The sequence below is a fragment of the Pogoniulus pusillus genome, chromosome 6 (genome assembly GCF_015220805.1).
Source record: "Pogoniulus pusillus isolate bPogPus1 chromosome 6, bPogPus1.pri, whole genome shotgun sequence".
Taxonomy (NCBI): domain Eukaryota; kingdom Metazoa; phylum Chordata; class Aves; order Piciformes; family Lybiidae; genus Pogoniulus; species Pogoniulus pusillus.
This window is the reverse complement of record NC_087269.1, coordinates 37249090-37267095: the sequence shown is the minus strand read 5'-3', so window position 1 is coordinate 37267095 and position 18006 is coordinate 37249090. Positions and strand designations below refer to the sequence as shown.

Genomic DNA, 18006 nt, shown 5'->3' with positions numbered 1-18006 from the left:
GTAAACCACTGGAGGCTTCAGCAGCACACATGCCACCATGTTGCTTATTTTCCCCTGTACAGCTGTTTCCACGTTACTTGGTTCTCACTTCCACACACCTTGGCAGTGCTGGGTTAATGGTAGAACTTGAGGATCTTAAAGATGTCTTCTAACCAAAACTTCCATGTGTCCCTCTCGGTTCCCTGTTCCAGGCAGTCCTTTTTGGGGAGCATCTTCTCACCTCATGTTTGTTCACAACATGGTGTAAGCAGCCACCCTTCCTGAACGAGACCTCTAGATTTTGCTTCATACCACTATGTTTGATGCAAGGACCATTAAAATGCAGAGATGTAACACTCCTGTGCAGCTTAATAATGAGCACACAGCAAAATTCTGCTTGTTCCTGGAAAGCAGCTTGATGTTTTCAGACTTTCCCCAGCACAGGGCTGGGGGAGCCTCCTGAGCATAAGCTTGGGGTTCCATATGCTGTAACAAGGTGTCTGAACTACCTCCAGGATCACTCAGGGGTTTGCAGCCCTGTGTTTGTGGGTCATGTCGCTGTGTTAGTCAACTGGTGCTCCAGCCACCTCATCCTCCTTTATGCTGTCCTCTTCTTGCATGAACCCAGACTATCTATAGTATAAATATATGGTCTGGAGTCACAAAATATGTTTCATTGTGGTGGTCTGAAATGCTTTGCTTTTCTTTTGGACTGTTCCCACTTGGTCATTGGGCTGCCCAAAGCTTTATGGTGAAATCACCAGCAAATTGTACATCTCCCTTAAGAAGCTGGAGACTGCACCAGGTACCCCTGAGAACAGTAAATCTTTGTAAAATGTATTGATTCCCAATCCTGGCTTGACACTCTGGGTGAACTTTGTCCTCACGAAATAGTAGAAGGTGATTTTTCTTCACCAGCCAGCTGGCGTTCAAGTGAGCTACTCAAAACACCATCCCAAGCTCTAATCCAAGTAAACACAGAAAAGATGATTTAGGAGTTGGGAAGAGAAGCCCTATCAGTTCATAGTGAGGTTTAATACATAGCAGCACGTTCTCAAGTGTTGTCCCTCAATATCACAGCTGGGTTTTGACTGTGTGTTACAAGGTCGGTGCTTTGTGCTCTTTGGATCATAATGAATGGTGGGTTTGGTTGTTTGCATTAATTCAAGATAACAAAATAGTGAAACAGGATTAGAGGAGCGGCTTGGGGAAAACACTGATTTCTATAATCAGATTTGAATTGCAATCTGTCTGCTGTTGCAGAGGAGTAAGTTTATCAGAGAGGATGCCAGGAGGCGAGGCAGAGCTTATGGTCAGGTCTGTGTGGTGCCAGATGAGTCTGGCTTGCTGTTTGTTTTTTAATACACACTCTGGTTTGTGCAGCTTTTAGCTTTTCCTACCTAAAACTACCTAAGAAATAGGTAAGGATCTAGAGGCATGCTGTGATCCTTAGGATTTCAGAACAGAGAGCTTTCTCCTCCCTTGAAGGCAACTCTTTGCCTCACTTTTTCACTCAAGGGGCTCTTTATGAGAGAGGAGCAACTAGGGTGGGACGTCACAACCTTAATGATGCCAGTGCAGCTTTTTCTGGTGAACTTCTGCTCCCAGCTGTACTGAGGGTGAGGGTTTCTGTGAGACCAACCTGCAGGCTTTAATGAGCCCTTCTTTCAAAGCTGTGCTGTCTTCAATGTAGTCCCCCTTTTCAAAGGGAGAATTCAGGGGAATCTTTAGTTATTTATTGTATTTCTGTCCTTCTGGATCACCTTGTGTACCTTACGTACTTCCAACAGCTTGTGTGAGTGCCTGTCCCATGGAAGACCTCTGTACTGATGAGTACAAAGGCATGCCAGCAGTATCAAGGAGCCAAAGATCAGTACTCTCCCGGGCTAACCACTCTTGGGGCATTTTTGGAGCAGCACTCACCCCTTGGCCACTGCACCCACCCTCCATGCTGCCATCCTTCTGGGCAAGTCCTTTAAAGCACTTTCTCTCTCTCCATGCAGGGAGTTTTCTATGCTCGGAGGTGGTTCCTGCACATCCACCTAGGAGCTAGTGGGGCCAAGCCTTTCCTTGGGGAACATGGATTGAAAGAGGAGCTTCACCAGACCATGGCTGCCAGCACACTTCACCTGGACCCCAATGGACTCTGAGGCAGGATTGCATTACCATGGTGATGATCTTAACCAAAACTCGGGATAACAAAGGTGCTGACTCTGTAACATGCAGGACTGAGCTGGTAAGCTTTGTGAAGTCCTTTTGCTTGTGGCTTTATGATGAGAATTGTTTGTACTGCAGGACTGCATCTTTAGATGGTTTATAGTACTGTTTTCTACTGAGCTGCATTAATATCCAAGGAGCAGGTGATGAAGAAGTTATTGGAGTGCTGTGGGTTTTGCATATGTGAATTTTAGTAAGCATTCAATGGAATAAGCAGAAAAAAGATAAAACCAATGCCATGAAAAACAGCATCACTGACAGCAAACAGATGCTCCTCATTAACAGGAGGATGAGCAAGCAGGGAGCAAGATTAAGAGGGAGATGGCAAAGGGCAGTGCTGTGGTACTTAACAGGCTCACTGGCAACCTGGAGAGATGCAAATCCCACCATGTGACTTAAAAACCCAAGTCAAGGGTGGCAAACACATTAAATCATGCTGCAATGAGTGAGAAAAGGGGTGCACATCTATAGTAGTGACAAATGAAAGGCAGCATCTTGTCTGGGACCAATGTCAGAGCAGGCAAGGATGGGGAACAGGAGCAAGAGGAGGAGATGTGGGATGATGGAAAGATGTCTAAAAAAGCTCAGAGCAAGTGTGTTTGTTTGTTGTTTGCTCCTCTGTCCTTCAGAAGACATGGTTATAGTCTGAGAAGAAATGACAGTGAAAGTCTGTTCATGCAGGGTGTGCTGAGCATCTCAGATAAGGGCGTGCAGGAACGCAGCAGGAAGCATCTGACAGGATTGGCCATAAATGGGAGTTTTGAGCAGAGCAAAAAACAAAATTGTATAAATGCCTAAATGTGAGGATGACAAACTGTCCAGCTGGGCTTCCTGGGCAGATAGCATGGCATACTGAGGTAAAGGCAGGCTGCCCTGGCAGTGTCTGCTGGAGAAGGCAGCAAGCAAGCCACAGGCAGCTTTAAATCCTACCTTAAAAGGGTGCAGTCTGGGGAGGAATGTTATTGATAGAACATCCTTGCTTTTGTGTTGGCTCCTGCTGCAAAGGCAGCATCTTCCACGAATGGGGGGAGCATGAGCATTCAGTTCCAGCCATGGCCCAGGAGGTGTGCTGCAAAGAGGTAGATGAGAAGTATTTTCTTCTACTACTACAGGAAGGGCTGGGCATCCAGGCTGCCTGATGGCAGGGGAAGGGATGGGCACCCAGCCTGTCTGATGGTGGGCAGTGGAGGTGCAGAGCTGGAATGTGAAACTTTGCCCTCAGGTGTTTACCAAGTGCCCTGGGCTGGGTCAATAATGCAATGATAGTCTTGCTTGCACAAGTTGAATTTCTGGGTTATCCAGGCTGTTAAATTGGGGCAGGTGTTCACAAGAAGACTGAGCCACCAAAGAAAGCAAGAATTCTTTTGTTGACTTATTATAGGAAAGGCCAAAAAGCAAAATTTAAAAGAAATAAATGTCTGAGCAGTGGGACACCCAAGACCCAATGGGCTCATTTGTTTCAGTTCCCAGAAAAACTCTTACAAATTGGTAATTATGTTCAATGTCAGACATATGTCACCTAAAGAGGTTCCTCCCCATCCTGCATTAGAAGGCAGTGGCTGGTCTCTGAGGTTGGCACATGTGTGCTGGAACAACTGCTGCCTTCTCTGGGGCTCGTCCCACTTCCATCACGGTTCCACTCTGGTCAGCTTTTGGAGACTGCTGCTTGTCTTTGTCTCCTGATTAATTCTATCTGCTGCTTCATAAGGTGGGGCTTGACAGATAAATACATCCTTACTTCAACTAGAAATGTGATGCATGCTCCAAAGAAGGTGACCAATATTTCTTTACCTTTTACACACCTGCACCTCATCATTGTTTTCTGCCTCCATGTTCAATATTTACAGTATTCTGCGTATGAAGTGGGTTCCTTGTGCTGGATTGGCCTGTGCAGGCAGGTGCCAGCATTTGGTTAACAATAATAATGATGGTGATAATAATAATAAAATAATAATTGTGATGGTGATGTGAGGAGGCAACATGCAAAGCGTGGATCAGGGAGAAAATGTGAATGTGGTGACCTAATGCCAAATAAAATGCAGTTGTGGCAGCACAGGTTAACAGGAAGGTCGTGCTGGTTCTTCCCTCAGTTGATGTCACACGTCAGCCAGGTGGGATAATGTTGCCAGGAAAGACACTTCATGAGCTGAATATGGATATTTGGGGGGGATAAGAAAGGAAAAATGAGTTTGAAAGTGTGCTTTTGCAGGCACAGCTGAAGTGGCATGTAGCTGCTGATGACATACACCATACTGTATATATACAGTATAGAAAACTGTCCATACCCATTTTTAGAAGTCTGATGATGTCTCTTAATGCTGTCAAATTCTTATAGGAAAAAAAAAAAAAAAAAAAGAGTTTAAAAAGCCTCCAGGATTATTTTGTACCCATACAGTGGTGGTTTTAGTGTAAATCAGCACAACTTGAATGTGGAGTCCCCAGAAGTGCTGGAGGGAGGACATCTTGCCTTAGAAACACACTATCTGTTTAAAGAAAACTGCAGTAGCCTCTTTATACCTAGATAGGAGGCTCAATGGCCTTGGATGGGTTCAGATACCACTGTGCTGCTCTTTATTACCTGGTCCAGAACTAGCATTGAACTGGAGCTCCCAGTTCAGTTTCTGTGGTGTTTTGGGTCCTGGGGCTGGATACCTTGTTGCAGCTATTCCTATGGGTCAGGGCTAGCTGCAGGACACATGATCTGCAAACTTGAGTCTCATCACCAACTCTCCACAGCATGTAACTAAATCTGATGTCTTTGAGAGAAGATCATGGGATCTGTTCCTTGGTTCCTGCCAAAACAGGACAATCCTGAGTGTTTGAGGCTCTCCTCTCTGCCAAGTGCCATGAGGTTGTGCCAAGGCTAGAGGCAGACTGGTTTCTGGTGCCCCTGGTCGAGTCTGCAAGAAGTGAATAGTTTTTCTGGTTGTTTGCAGCACACTCCAAAGATGAGTCAAGGACCTACTCTCTTCTCTTGTGGCGTGATGGGTAAGTAACAGACGCTTCAGTTCATATTTACTCCACTTCCACTTGCTTACAGCAATGAGCAGGAAGGTACCCTGAGTACCTGGATCTCTCCAAAAAATGCTCCCCTGCAGACCTAGGGTGAGCATCCACCCACATGCCCCGCACAGCAGGAAAAGTGGGGCACTTGCCCCCATGCCTATTACTGCTGGCCATCTTGCCCATGCCACCCTCCTTCCTAGGGATGGTTGTCCTGCTCTGTTGCCATTGCTGAGAAACTTGCTTATCTCCTTTCCCTACCCCTTCAATATATCTGCTTATTTTTAGAGTAACTCATACAGTTTTGATGATAAAGATTTTGGATCTGAGGCTGTGTTTGAGTATCCAGCCCATGCCCATGACTCTTGGCTCTTTGCACAATGCAAGTAATAAATACAAGTATTATCATTAAAATGTTCTACCACTTGGCATAAAGTGTTTTGACAGGCCTCAGACAACAAGGAAAACATCTTATTTTTGCTATTGGCAATAACCACAGTATATCATGTGTAATACCTTTTATATCAGGGCATACTATCAATTTTTCACAGAATCACAGTATGTTAGGGGTTGGAAGGGACCTTGAAAGATCATCCAGCCCAACTGTCCTGCCACAGCAGGGTGACCTATACCAGATCACACAGGAATGCATCCAGGCAGGTTTTGAATATCTCCAGAGAGGGAGACTCCCCTGGCCAGACCACTCCAATTTATATGCTGATCAGTCACCAAAATTGATGGCTTGGCCAATGGTCCTAAAAAAACACATAGTACAGAATGGTGTGCTGCTACATTGTCTTCTTTGGGTTTTGTAATGGGAAGGCTGTCCCTATACAAAGTCTTAAAGCCCAATTAAAATTGTAGGTCAAGTTTGAGCCAAGCTACTTGCTATGAAAGCCAATACTTGACAGACAAAGAGGCTTCCCCTTTTCTTCATGGGCACAACTCTCATTAGTGTTAATAGGAGCTGAGCACATCCATTGACAGGGGATATTTCCCAAGCTCTCTGATAACTCCAGTTACTGGGGTGGGGGGGGCTCGAGGAAGATGGAATCATTTGGATTTTTTCAAATAGAAGTCATAAGCTTCAAAGTCCAGAAGGGTTAGGGACAGCCCATTCCCTTTCTGCTGACTGTCATGAGTAAGGAACAAAGAAACCAAATCAGATGGTTTCCCGTGTGCTGTGGGACTGGCTGGCTCTTCAGTGGGTAGGAAGAGCCTGTGCCTAATTGAAAAGCAGCTTGTCTCTAAGAGCTTTTACAAAGCTGTCTTCATAGCACTGTGCTGGTCTTCCTTGACTGCCAAATTATCCTCTTTCTGAGGAAACCTTCCAAGGTCACCTCCTTGACCACAGCTTTCCACATAATGGTCTTCGTCATGCTCAGGCAAGAGAAGGCAATCTCTTCAGCATGCAAAGGCATCAGTTGGCTTGGGTTTAATTTTAGGCTTCTTTTCCAAGTGTTCTTCTTGATATCTCCAAACATGAGCCCTGATCACAGACTAATCCAGTGAGGACTGTTTCAGATCAAAGGGCCGAGTCGCTGTGGGTGGAAAGTACTGAGATAAAACTCACTGGCGTTTGGCCTGGCCGTGCAGCCAAAGAGAGGCAAGGACTCGTAGTTCCATGTACAAAGTTGGGGGGATGGAGGGACCTTGGCTGAATTTTCTGTGTTTTTAGACAGAAGGGGCTGAGGATCTTAGCACATGGTCTTCCCAGTTGCCTTTGGGGGTGAGGACAGCTTTGGGCAGGAAGGCAGCTCTGGGACAGTGGGGCAGAGAGAACTGTAGCCTCAGCCAGACCTCCAGGGAGGACATCATCCAAACCCTGCAGAGCTTCCCACTGGCATCAACTCAGAAATGTTTATCTTCAGGAAGGAGAAGGAAAAGGTTGGATCAAAGTCCCAAGGAATGTATAATGCACCATGACCAAGAAACCCAACAAGGCCAAGACGGCAGGGCTGGAATCCTGCTTACTTGTGGCTTGTGCAGGGAAAAAGAGTGAGCTGAAGCCCATGCATCTTAGATGTGGATAGTTTGTAAGGTACCCTAAACACTACCAGAGTCTGAAATTTGATTATAGGCTGTAATGTAACTCACCATTTGAGTAAACTTGGTATGTTGGATGATGTAATGTCAGATCCACTTCCCAAGGTGACCTAAATAGTCTTTTGATGTTTAGATTTTATGATAAATACTCTTGCCAGTGTGATGATAATATTACTAAAAAGACTGGTTTTCATCTTTGTATAGCCCTTTGCTAGGAGGAAGATTAGAGGTGAATTGCCAAAAATTGCAAATTCAATGCTTTCTTTTTCCCATTCTCCTTGGTGAGTCCTTGGAACCACCTGGGAATGTAAGAATTGTCCTGTTGTTGGATGGAATTTTTCCTCCTTTTTTTTCCCCCTTTCCCTTGCAGTCTCCATCACATCTCCCCAGTGAAAGTATCAGTGGCTCTGCTGGAGAAAGAAAATGAATGGAAGAGAATCAAATCATTAAGGTTGAAAAAGATCTTTAAGATCATCAAGCCCAACCATAACCCAACTACCATGACTACTAAACTATATCCTACATACACACTTCTTGAACACCTCCAGGGATGGCATGTTAGAAAGTTGGGAGACTATTTTGACTTCTTATATTGATTTTTTTCTGTCTTTAATGGGTGGAAGAAGAAAATTTAGAATGTTTGACCAAGGCATTGGCAGTGCCACTTGACCTTTCCCTAGCATATGACAGGGCAAGTATGACATTCAACATGGCCAAGTGCAAGGTCCTGCACTTGGGTCACAACAACCCCATGCAGTAGTTCAGGACTGGGGCAGAGTGGATGGAAAGTTGCCTGGCAGAAAAGGATCTGGAGGTGTTGCTCAACAGCTAACTGAGTATGAGCAAATGTGTGCCCAGGTGGTCAAGTATGTGTTGGGGAACTTGCAGCCTTGGGTCTTACCATTGCAAACCTCTTACCTGGAAGTGACACACTGAATTTTAGGTATGAACATAAACTCTTAATAATATCCTCATCTGCAACCTTCAGCTCACCAAATGAGCCCAGTGGTCCAGGGCAAGAGGCACTCACAGGATGAAGTCCTGTCCAAAACTCAAAGAGCTGTCAGAACACTGGAACAGGCTGTCCAGGGGGGCTGTGGAGTCTCCCTCTCTGGAGATATTCAAAATCTGCCTGAACACATTCCTGTGTGATCTGGTCTAGGCGATCTTGCTCTGGCAGAGGGGGTGGACTGGATGATCTTTCAAGGTCCCTTCCAGCCCCTGATATTCTATGATCCTGCATCTTGTCACCCACTGCATGGGTGATGGAGGAAAGCAAAGAAGCCAAAAGAAAGGCCAGACCATGAGGGGTGATGGCCCTTGATTACATCCTGAAGACACTTCCAGGGCTTACACACTACCTGCTTCTGAAGCAGGATTTCCTGTGATTAAGAGGGTTTTCTGGAAAGGCCACCATCATAGACTAGCATCTTTGTGCATAGGCAAGCACAGTCAACCCACAAAGAGGAACAGCCACAAAGGGAAAGATGACAAGGCATAGTTGAAGCAGGGAAACCTCACCAGATGATCATGTTGAAGAGTAGGGCACGTTTCACTGCCAAGGTGGGGAACTTCCCTGCCCCATGCAGGCTGCTGGCACGAGGAGCCCACAGCCCACTGATGTGTTTGTTCTCCAGGGGCAGATTTGGGAGTTGTTGTCTTCGATTCCTACTGAAACAGAGCTCCATGCATTGTATTTTGATCTTTCTGCAGTCGGAAGGCTCTGTGGCACTGCCATCAGCTAATTACAACCATTAAACTTGTTCCACACTTAGAAATAATCATCTCCTGAACACTGATGTGGGGCAGTGGAAGATGCAGGCTGGCTTTTCCCCTGTGCATGGGCACCAGGAGACAAAATTTCAACTTGAACAACATGTGAAAAAGGGAATTGGATGCACACTCATGCAAAGACAAATGTTTGGGTTAGGAGCCAAACAGAATTTATCTGCCAAAAAGGAGAAGAAGAATTGATTGAAACCCGTAATTGCTTTACAAGTTGATATAATAAATTATGTATTAATGTAAATTATTTCAGGGGAGAAGAACATAGAGAGGCAACTTGAGCAGAAGGATCATGCATTATGTATAAAAAAGAACTGTTAAAATATTATAGCAGCACATTTGTGTTGCTGTAGTTAGAGTTGTGTCAGCGTTTTTGTTTTACACCCTTTGCTGTGGTTATGAACGTGGTCATTAAAATGTACTGTGTCACCAGAGGAGCACAGCAGTCGTTTAGAAAGCCTGCAAGGTGCCTGACGTGCCCATGCTCTTCTGCTGCTAAACCTGGAGCTCAGCATTTGGGAAACTGGCTGTGGTGCTCTGAGGCTGACTCCTGTTCTCTGTGGGACTGCTGAAGCTCTCAGGGATGCTTGGAGGACAGCACCTGTCCCCCTGATTTTTTTAGGATGTGAGTTCAGGCTGCAAGGGCTCTGTGTCCTGGGCCACTGGGCTTGTTTGATGCAGTGATAGTTGCACAGAACAGATGGACGTTGTTAAGGATTCATAGTCACTCAAAAGTGAATGTCTTGGTTTTACCCAAAAGGAAATTTAGGAATAGGTAGTGGTGCTGAAAGCGTTTGAGTGTGATGATCCCAGGATGGGTTGGGCCGTGCTCGCATGCCAGTGGCCTCTGTCTTGTCTCTGAAAATAGAAGAGGGCAGGAAAATAGACGATTAGAGGATAGTCTGGCAGCCAGAACCTGGAACATGCTGGGACTTGTTGCTGCATGCCCTGCTTGGTGAGTCCTGCCTTGCATGGAACGCAGGTGCTATGGCTGGCAGCGAGAGCCACTCTTCACCCACACCTTGAGCACTGTGCCAGTTTGACACCGAACATCTGCCTTCTGGAGGATCCCTGGCAGGGCTGGCTCCCACCACCCTGGGATCAATGACTCTGCCACCAAGCACTCCTGGAGGCCAGCAGGGTGGTGAGGAGGGAGGGAGGCAGGCAGGCTGGGGACAGTGTGGGAGCTGAGGCTCAGATCATTCTTTCCAGGGCAGAATCTAAGCTAACTATCGCATCCTTGCTTTGGAGAGCAGAAATAGTTTGAGTTTGGGTCCTCCTAAGGCTGGGCAATCTGAGAGCTTGCAGCTGTAACTTGAATTTCTTGCTGCTTCATGTGTGACTTGCAGGGAGGCTCAAGATCCTGCTGCTGTGGCCAGAGAAGGCAGGATGAGAAATCCAGTTCTCTGTAGGCTGCCAATAACAGCCCTTGAGGTCTTGGGAGCTGGAAAGCTATTTCACAACCAAAGAGATGCCAGAAAATTCACCATGTGTTGCCTCGCCCTGGAAATACAGATTTTTCAGATCAGAATGTCTCAAAAGAAAGTTACTAGATGCAATTGAGTGACTTGGAGTGTTGAGTTTTGCAGTTTCAAGTTAAAATCCCAAAGTAAGATGCAACTTCATCCAAGGACACTATAGCCAAGAAGGACTGGTTTGATCAGGGGAAGTGTCCGTCAGTGCCACACCTGCATCGTGCTAGAGGAGATTTAGATTGCATGTTAGAAAGAATTTCTTTACTGAAAGAGTGGTCAGGCATTGGAATAGGCTGCACAGGGAGGTGGTGGGGTCATGATCCCTAAAGGTGTTCAAGAAACCTGGGGGCATGGCACCTGGGGACATGGCTCAGTCGGTGTGGTGGTGTTGTGTTGGTAGCTGGACTTGATGATCTTAAAGATCTTTTCCAACCTTCACACAATGAGTGTTCTGTTATTTTTTCCAATAAGCAACAGAGAGTCTTCAGGCAAAGCAATTCACATGTGAACTGAGGGGTTCTCACGGTGGGTTTTATCCTGGAACAAATTACTGCCTTGGGGTAAGCCAGGATGAGGTTTGTAATTTAAGAGAATTAATACATATTAATTTAATACAGGCTTAACTGCAGCCATATTAATGGCTCCACTGAAATTGGATATCAGCATGCTCAGGATGTGACTGTTAAAAAATTAAATGGAAAATCACAGACTAGTAGGGGTTGGAAGGGACCTCCAGAGATCATTGAGTCCATCTCTTCTGCCAGAGCAGGATCACCAGGGCAGGCTGCAAATGGATGCATCCAAGTAGGTTTTGAAAGTTTCCAGAGCAGGCAGCTTCACAACCTCGCTGGGCAGCCTCTTCCAGGGCTCAATCACCCTCACAATAAGGAAGTGTCTCCTCATGTTGAGGTGGAACTCCCTGTCTTCCAGATTGTACCCATTGTGCCTTGTTCTATTACTGGGCACCATCAGAAAGAGACTGGCACCTTCATCTTGACACCCATCTGTCAGATATTTATAGACATTAATTAATAGGATCCCCTCTCAGCCTTCTCCTCTCAAAGCTAAAATTAGCCCCAGTTGTCTCAGCTGCTTCTCCTCAAAAACCCCCCACTTTTCCTGGTTCTTTAAGGGTTGGGATAACTCCATCAATTTGTTTTGGAGTAAACAGTTTTCTTTTTGCACTAAAAAAAACCCAGATGTTTTGGGGGTTATCCAGTAGTGTGGGACTAGTCAGTGGCTCTAGGTAGTTGGGAGGGGACAGTTTTGCCAGGCTCTCCCTACGCTGCCTAAAAACCACGCTGCAAGGGAACAGCAGTGCAGTTTTCTTTGCAAGGTTTGGAAGATTTATGTTGTTTGTGCCAAAGTGGGACTGAAAGAGGAAGGTGTCCCATATCCTCCTCACCAAGGCCTTTTGTACAGCGAGACGTCTCCAGCCGGAGAACCGTGGCAACTTGCCATGAAAAATCAGCTTCTATTTCTGTTTCTTTTGTCTGCTGACCTGACCCATGAAATCTCTCTGCCGGCGGCAGAATACAAAGGGAAAAATAATAAAGATCTAAACACAGATGTAGTTGTTTAGGGCAGACTTCTCACTTTTCATTGTGTTTATTAAAATGAGGACAACAGCAGTTAAAATGTCCTGTGGTTATTGATGGCAGAGACAGGCTCTCTGTGGCTGGAGCTGTTATGGCAGCAGCTGGATGCAGTGAGAAATGAGAAGACTGTCCAAGAGTGGTGTGAGGTGCCCCAAATATGACCTTCTGACTTGGAAGCCAAGCCTCAATCAGAAACATTCTGCACCGTTGCATCTTCTCTATTAGGCTGGTACCTGCAGCTGCAGGCTGGGTATCACTTTTAATTCATCCTTCCTTTCTGTGGAGAAACCCAAAACCTCCTAAAATATATTGCATGACTTTGATATGATCATATGAAACTTGGCAGTGGTGGTGAGCTAGCACCGTTTGCCTCTCTGTGCAACACAAGCCAACAACACAAGCAGTCAGCAGAGTGGGTCTGCTGGGTGATTACTTTTCTCTGTTGCAGCAGCAGCTGATGGGGTTGTCCTCCCATGGTTTTCCTGTTGAGTGTAACTGGAGAGAGCCCTGTTCACCTGCACTGGGGAGACAGACCTTGATGACACTTTGCTGCTTCTTTCGTTGTCAGCAAGACTGTATGCAGGAATGAGATCATCACCCTTAGTGCTCTGTTTCAACTTGGTCACCAGTGGGACTTCTGAACAGAGATAGAGCTGAGTTCGCAGTCTTCTGACATGGAGCTGCCCATACCACATATGTTTGAGCCTGTGGACTTGGGAGGTGCAAGTTTCTCAGAGCTTTATCCAAGCACCACAAAGCCCATCTGATAAAAGGCATTTCTTGATGCTCTCCCCTAAACCATGCACAGGTCACCACTGTCTTTTTTTTTGTGCTGCTTTGTAAGACTGTTAATCACAGAATGGTGGGGGCTGGGAGAGACCTCTGGAGATCATGTAGTCCAACCCCCCTGCTAAAAGCAGGGTCACCCAAGAGCAGGTGTGTTTGGAATGTCCCCACAGGACTCTCTGGGCAGTCTGCTTCAGGGCTCTGGCATCCTCACAGGAAGGAAGTTTCTCCTTATGTTGAGGTGGAACCTGCTGGATTCCAGTTTGGGCTTGTTTCCCCTTGTCCTGTCACAGGGCAGCACTGGAAAGAGCCTGTCCCCATTCTCTTGGCACTGGCCCTTTTAGATATTGATTAGCACTGAGAAGATTCCCAAGTCCAAGACAAATTTGCAGAAGGATCAAATTCCCCTATAAAGGAGCTGAACGAGAGGGAGAAAATGTTCAAAAGTATCCTAAAAAAATTAAAATAAGTGAACCCATTAAACAATTTAAATCACAGAATGGTTCAGGTTGGAAGGGGCTTTTTAAGGTCATCTAGTTCAACCCTCCTGCAATCAGCAGGGACAGCGTCAGCTGGATCATGCTGCTCAGAGCCCTACCCAACTTGATCTGGAATGGGGCATCTACCACCTTTCTGGGCAACCTGGGGCAGTGTTTCACCACACCCAGCTTAAAAAATGCCTTCCCTCTTTCTAGTCTAAATCTCTCTTCTCCTAGTTTGAGCCTAGTTTGTGAGAGGAATTAGATTATAGGCTGTGAAAAGGAAACAATGGTAGTTTAAAGCCCCTCTTGTCCTGTCACAAAAGACCCCGCTCAAGACTGTCCCCATGCTGTGTTTGTTCCAGAAATGCAAAAGCAGGAAGGGCTTCACAACAGGGATTTCAGAACAGCTCCTTGCAAAGAGCTGCTGGAGGTTTCATATGCATCTGTTACAGCAGCAGCCATCTTACATCTGATTACGTGCACCAGTCTTTGTTAGGCAAAGTATTTTTGGGTTGATTAGAGATGCTCAGAGCCTTAGTGGCCATGAATAAGCTGGTTTAATTGGAGCGATGCTGTTACAGCAGCTGCTGAGCAGTGGGCTCGGGGATGTTTTTCGTTGGGGTTTCTGTGCTATGACAAGCTGCTTGACGCCCAAGGTCACTCCTCTTTCTGTTAGGACAGTCCTAACTGCTGTCATGTCTGCTTTCTGGTGTTTTGTCCTCCAAGGTCCATCTCACCCCAGCTTTGTGCTCTTGACTTCTACTTTTGGTGAGCCTCTCAGGCAGTTGTTGCTTGTGGAGCCCAGGACCACCCACAAGCGTCCAAGAGATGACCTAACACAGAGATAAGGCGATGGCCATGCCGTTTGACGTTGCTGGGTTCCCTTAGCCGGTGCAGTCTGGATTTGGAAGGCACATTCCTCTCTTCTGCTACCGCTTTTGCTCCTGCTGCAGTTCTCACTGTGTCCCTCTCTCCATCTCCGCTGCAGCCACCGCTCTGCTGGCAGTTTGGAAAAGCCATATTCCAAGAGTTAATTAATTGGTGCTGGAGGATGTCCCATATGCTGCTCTTTGTGTCTGTGGACGTGGCAAGCGAGTCGCAGCATTAATTAACGCTAATGCCTCTGTGTGTGTGTGTGTGTGTGTGTGTGTGTGTGTGTTGGTTGGTTTGGGTGTTTTTTTCTCTCCTTTCTGAACCAGAAAATGACAGATGGAGAGATCTCAGTAGGAAGTGTCCACTGCAGCTCGAGCAGCCAGGCACCAGCATTTGGGAGTGTTTGTCAGACAAGGGCGAGGAGGCCTCACGCTGGCCAAGGGAGGCGGCCGGCGCCTGCTCCGTCACCAACCTCATCAAAGACCTCAGCCTCAGCGACCCCCACGGCAACCCCGCGGCGCCCCCCAGCAAGCGCCAGTGCCGCTCGCTCTCCTTTTCGGATGAAATGTCGAGCTGCGGGACCTCGTGGAGACCCCTCGGCTCAAAGGTGTGGACTCCGGTGGAGAAACGGCGGTGTTACAGCGGGGGCAGCGTGCAGCGTTACTCCAACGGCTTTGCCACCATGCAGAGGAGCTCCAGCTTCAGCCTGCCGTCGCGGTCCAACCCGCTCTCCTGTGAGCAGCCTGCCTTCAGCAGCCGGCTGGCATGCCAGCCGCGGAAATCGGCCGCTGCTGGGCCCGGAGGAGAGCGGGTGGATATGCAGCGGTCGCTCTCCTGCTCGCACGACCGCTTCTCCGGCTCGGAGTACTGCCCGCCCTCGGCCAGCAGCACGCCTGCCTCCACGCCGCAGCTGGGCCGCCGCGCTGCCGGGCTGGCCCGCAGCCGCTCGCAGCCCTGCGTCCTCAACGACAAGAAGGTCGGCGTCAAGCGGCGGAGGCCAGAGGAGGCTCAGGAGCAACGGCCCTCGCTCGACCTCGCCAAGATGACCCAGGTAAGATAGGGCAGCGCTGTCCCTGCCAGGGCCCTACAACAACGCAACTGCAGCTCAGCAGCGAGGTGATGCTGCTCCCTGCTTCCCAAAAGAGCTTTTGGCTTCCTCCTGAGGTGGGTTTGTGGTGTGCAGAGTAACTTGAATCTCACAGAGAAGTGCATCTTCCTGTCTGAGCAAAAACCCCTTTCCTCTCCAAGTGGCATCTCCACTTTTCTGGCTTGCACTGGTTTTTTCACACCAGCCCCACCATGTTGGTGACTCCTCCTGGCACATGTTTCAAACAAGAATATGTAAAACCTCACATTTTTTAGTTCAGGAGAGAAGAACTCTGGGTCTGCCATGGCACGCTGAAGGCAACAACCCAAGGCACCCAGGCCTGGCTCCATTAGTTGCCACATTCATACCACTACAGGCTGTACATGTTCAGCCTCTGTAATTTTCCACTCTGGAGGGGTTATGTTTCGTTTTCAGTTGCAAGCACAGAGCACAACCTCTCTCTTAAATCTGCTGCACAAAGCTAGGTAACGGATCTGAAGTGAGAACCAGGGAGGATTTTGTCCCCCAGTCTTCTCCCTGCCAGGCCAAGGGACTGGACTTGAGCAGGAAGTTTCACTGAAGGACATTGCAAGCAGCATTCCCATTTCACATCCATAAAAGTCCTTATTTCACATCCATAAAAGTCCTTATTTCTGCAGTTTTGTGATGTGACGTTTCCCACATCCATAATTTGTATCTATACCTTCCATGGCGCCACCATCTCTGGGTGAGATGGAGATAACAGAGGAGGTCTGAAGACCACAGGGCTCTTGCTGTGGGAGCAAGGGGGTTTACTGTGGCCACCTCCCAGAGAGGGCTATCACCTTGTCTTGGCCAGAAAACATCTCCCATGATTTCTACTGCTGTGCTTCATCCAAGAAAACCTGAGAACATCTGCCCTGATTTTCTTTCTACAGCCCTGGCAGACAAAGTTTAGCTGGTGCAAGGCACCTCCTCATTCACAGTGAAACTGCTGGCAGCAAGTTGCAGGGTGGGCTGGAGAAACAGCTGTGGGGTTTCTCTCCTTGCCATTCCCTAGTGATGTGGCGTCCCAAGGCTGTATATGCATTTTCTACTCTTACAAGGGCACAGTATTTTGGATGGGGCCAGGCTGGATGAGACTTTTAACAGCCTGGTCTAGTGAAAGGTGTTCCTGCCCATGGCAAGGGAGTTTGAACTAGGTGGTCTTTAAGGTCCCTTCCATCCCAAACCATTCTATGATTTTATGACATTCCATGCTTGGCAGCACAGCAGGTGTTTGAAGGAGTGCATTGCTTTTGGAGGAAGACATTGACTTCTCCTCCAGAGGAGCTCAAACAAGGTGAGGGAATCACATATTTGGCTGATACTGGGGGAAAAGCATTAGGGTTTCTCCTGTCTTCTAATGAACCATGCCGGCAATGTTTAGTATGCTAAGCTTATTTTACTAGCTAGTAAACTGGGCAGGCAGTAAAAAAAACTTCTATGCATTAGTGTATTTTACTAGCCACAGATTGGAACTGCACAATTGCCCCATCCTGATTTCTTCTCTACAGGCAGCTGCTGGTTACTTCACCTCTATGTGTTGTGCAGGAGTCCCCCAGCAAACCAAAGCCTGCAAAAGACCCAAAGTGCTTCAAAACCAGCCATAGGGCGAGTAAGACTGTTGTCTTTGTGACCACACACTGGAAACCACAGCTTTTCTTGAGTCTCTCCTAATAACCTACTGGTATAGGAGAAGGTCGTGGATGAGCTGCAGAAATGGGCTGCCCAGACAGAAAGCCCATGGTGCATAGTGGCTGGGGGAAAGAGGAAGCCATTTTCTACACTAAGCAGAGTGGAACACTGGCCTAGGTTGTCCAGAGAGGTGGTAGATGGCAAGGCTGCCTGCAGGTGCTTTTTGTGCTGATGTAGAAGGTTCATGCAATAGATAGAGGAGAAGAGTGTCCAGGCTCTGGTTTCCACCTCCCATCTTTTGGAAGGAAAAGATCCGAGAGGTAATGCAGAGCTGTGGCAGTGGGCAAGAAGCCTCACATGGTGTTATCCTCAGTTCCCTCCTAATTCCCTCTGCAGCCTTGTGTTCCAGCCGTGTGTGGTACTGGGGACATGATGATGAGACAACAGGACCTTGAGGCTTGAAGCAGAGCTCACAGCTGGGATCAGTGTTTTCCAGCTTCTGTCCTTCAGCTGCTCCCTCGAGGCTCCAGTGAGGCTTTTGGAGGACACGCACGGACACCTTCACCCAGAGACACGTATTTCTTGTGTAGTAGATAGGCCTGAAATTACTGCAGAGCTAACATTTGATTACCCCCATGGGCCCAACTAAGCACTTCAGCAGTTAGGCTGAACTTAGCCAGCAAGCTTTGCAAAACCCAATGGTATCACGTGGCAAATCTGGCCAAAATATTTCACCAGGTGTGATCCCTGGGGAAGTGACACTGGTGCTTCTGCTTCAGCACTGACCTTCCTTGCTTTCCAAGGGTGCTGTGGGACAAAGGAAGCTTCTTCATCACATCAGACCAAGGGGAAGAGTGTTTAGGCTAGGAAACAAAGGGCTTAGCTGAGAACTGGGAAGCTTCCCTTGCCCTCCAGTGGATTATGGGGCCAGGCACACATTTGTAACTTGGATAGCCATGGCTTTGTCATGGGAAAGTGATTCAAGGATGACAAAAGTCTAACCACTTTAACACTCAAAA

At 47.4% G+C, this 18006-nt stretch overlaps 1 protein-coding gene across 1 annotated transcript in view; it reads left to right on the top strand.

Annotated features, from left to right (window-relative positions):
- The window catches only part of FAM53B (family with sequence similarity 53 member B), a 57666-nt gene that overhangs the window by 18045 nt on the left and 21615 nt on the right, over positions 1-18006 (top strand). Inside the window, exons 2-4 of the mRNA XM_064145274.1 lie at positions 1983-2215; positions 5133-5184; positions 14571-15295. Coding sequence (XP_064001344.1) covers positions 2147-2215; positions 5133-5184; positions 14571-15295 — 846 coding nt within the window. The 5' untranslated portion in view covers positions 1983-2146. The remainder of the gene's footprint in view (positions 1-1982; positions 2216-5132; positions 5185-14570; positions 15296-18006) is intronic.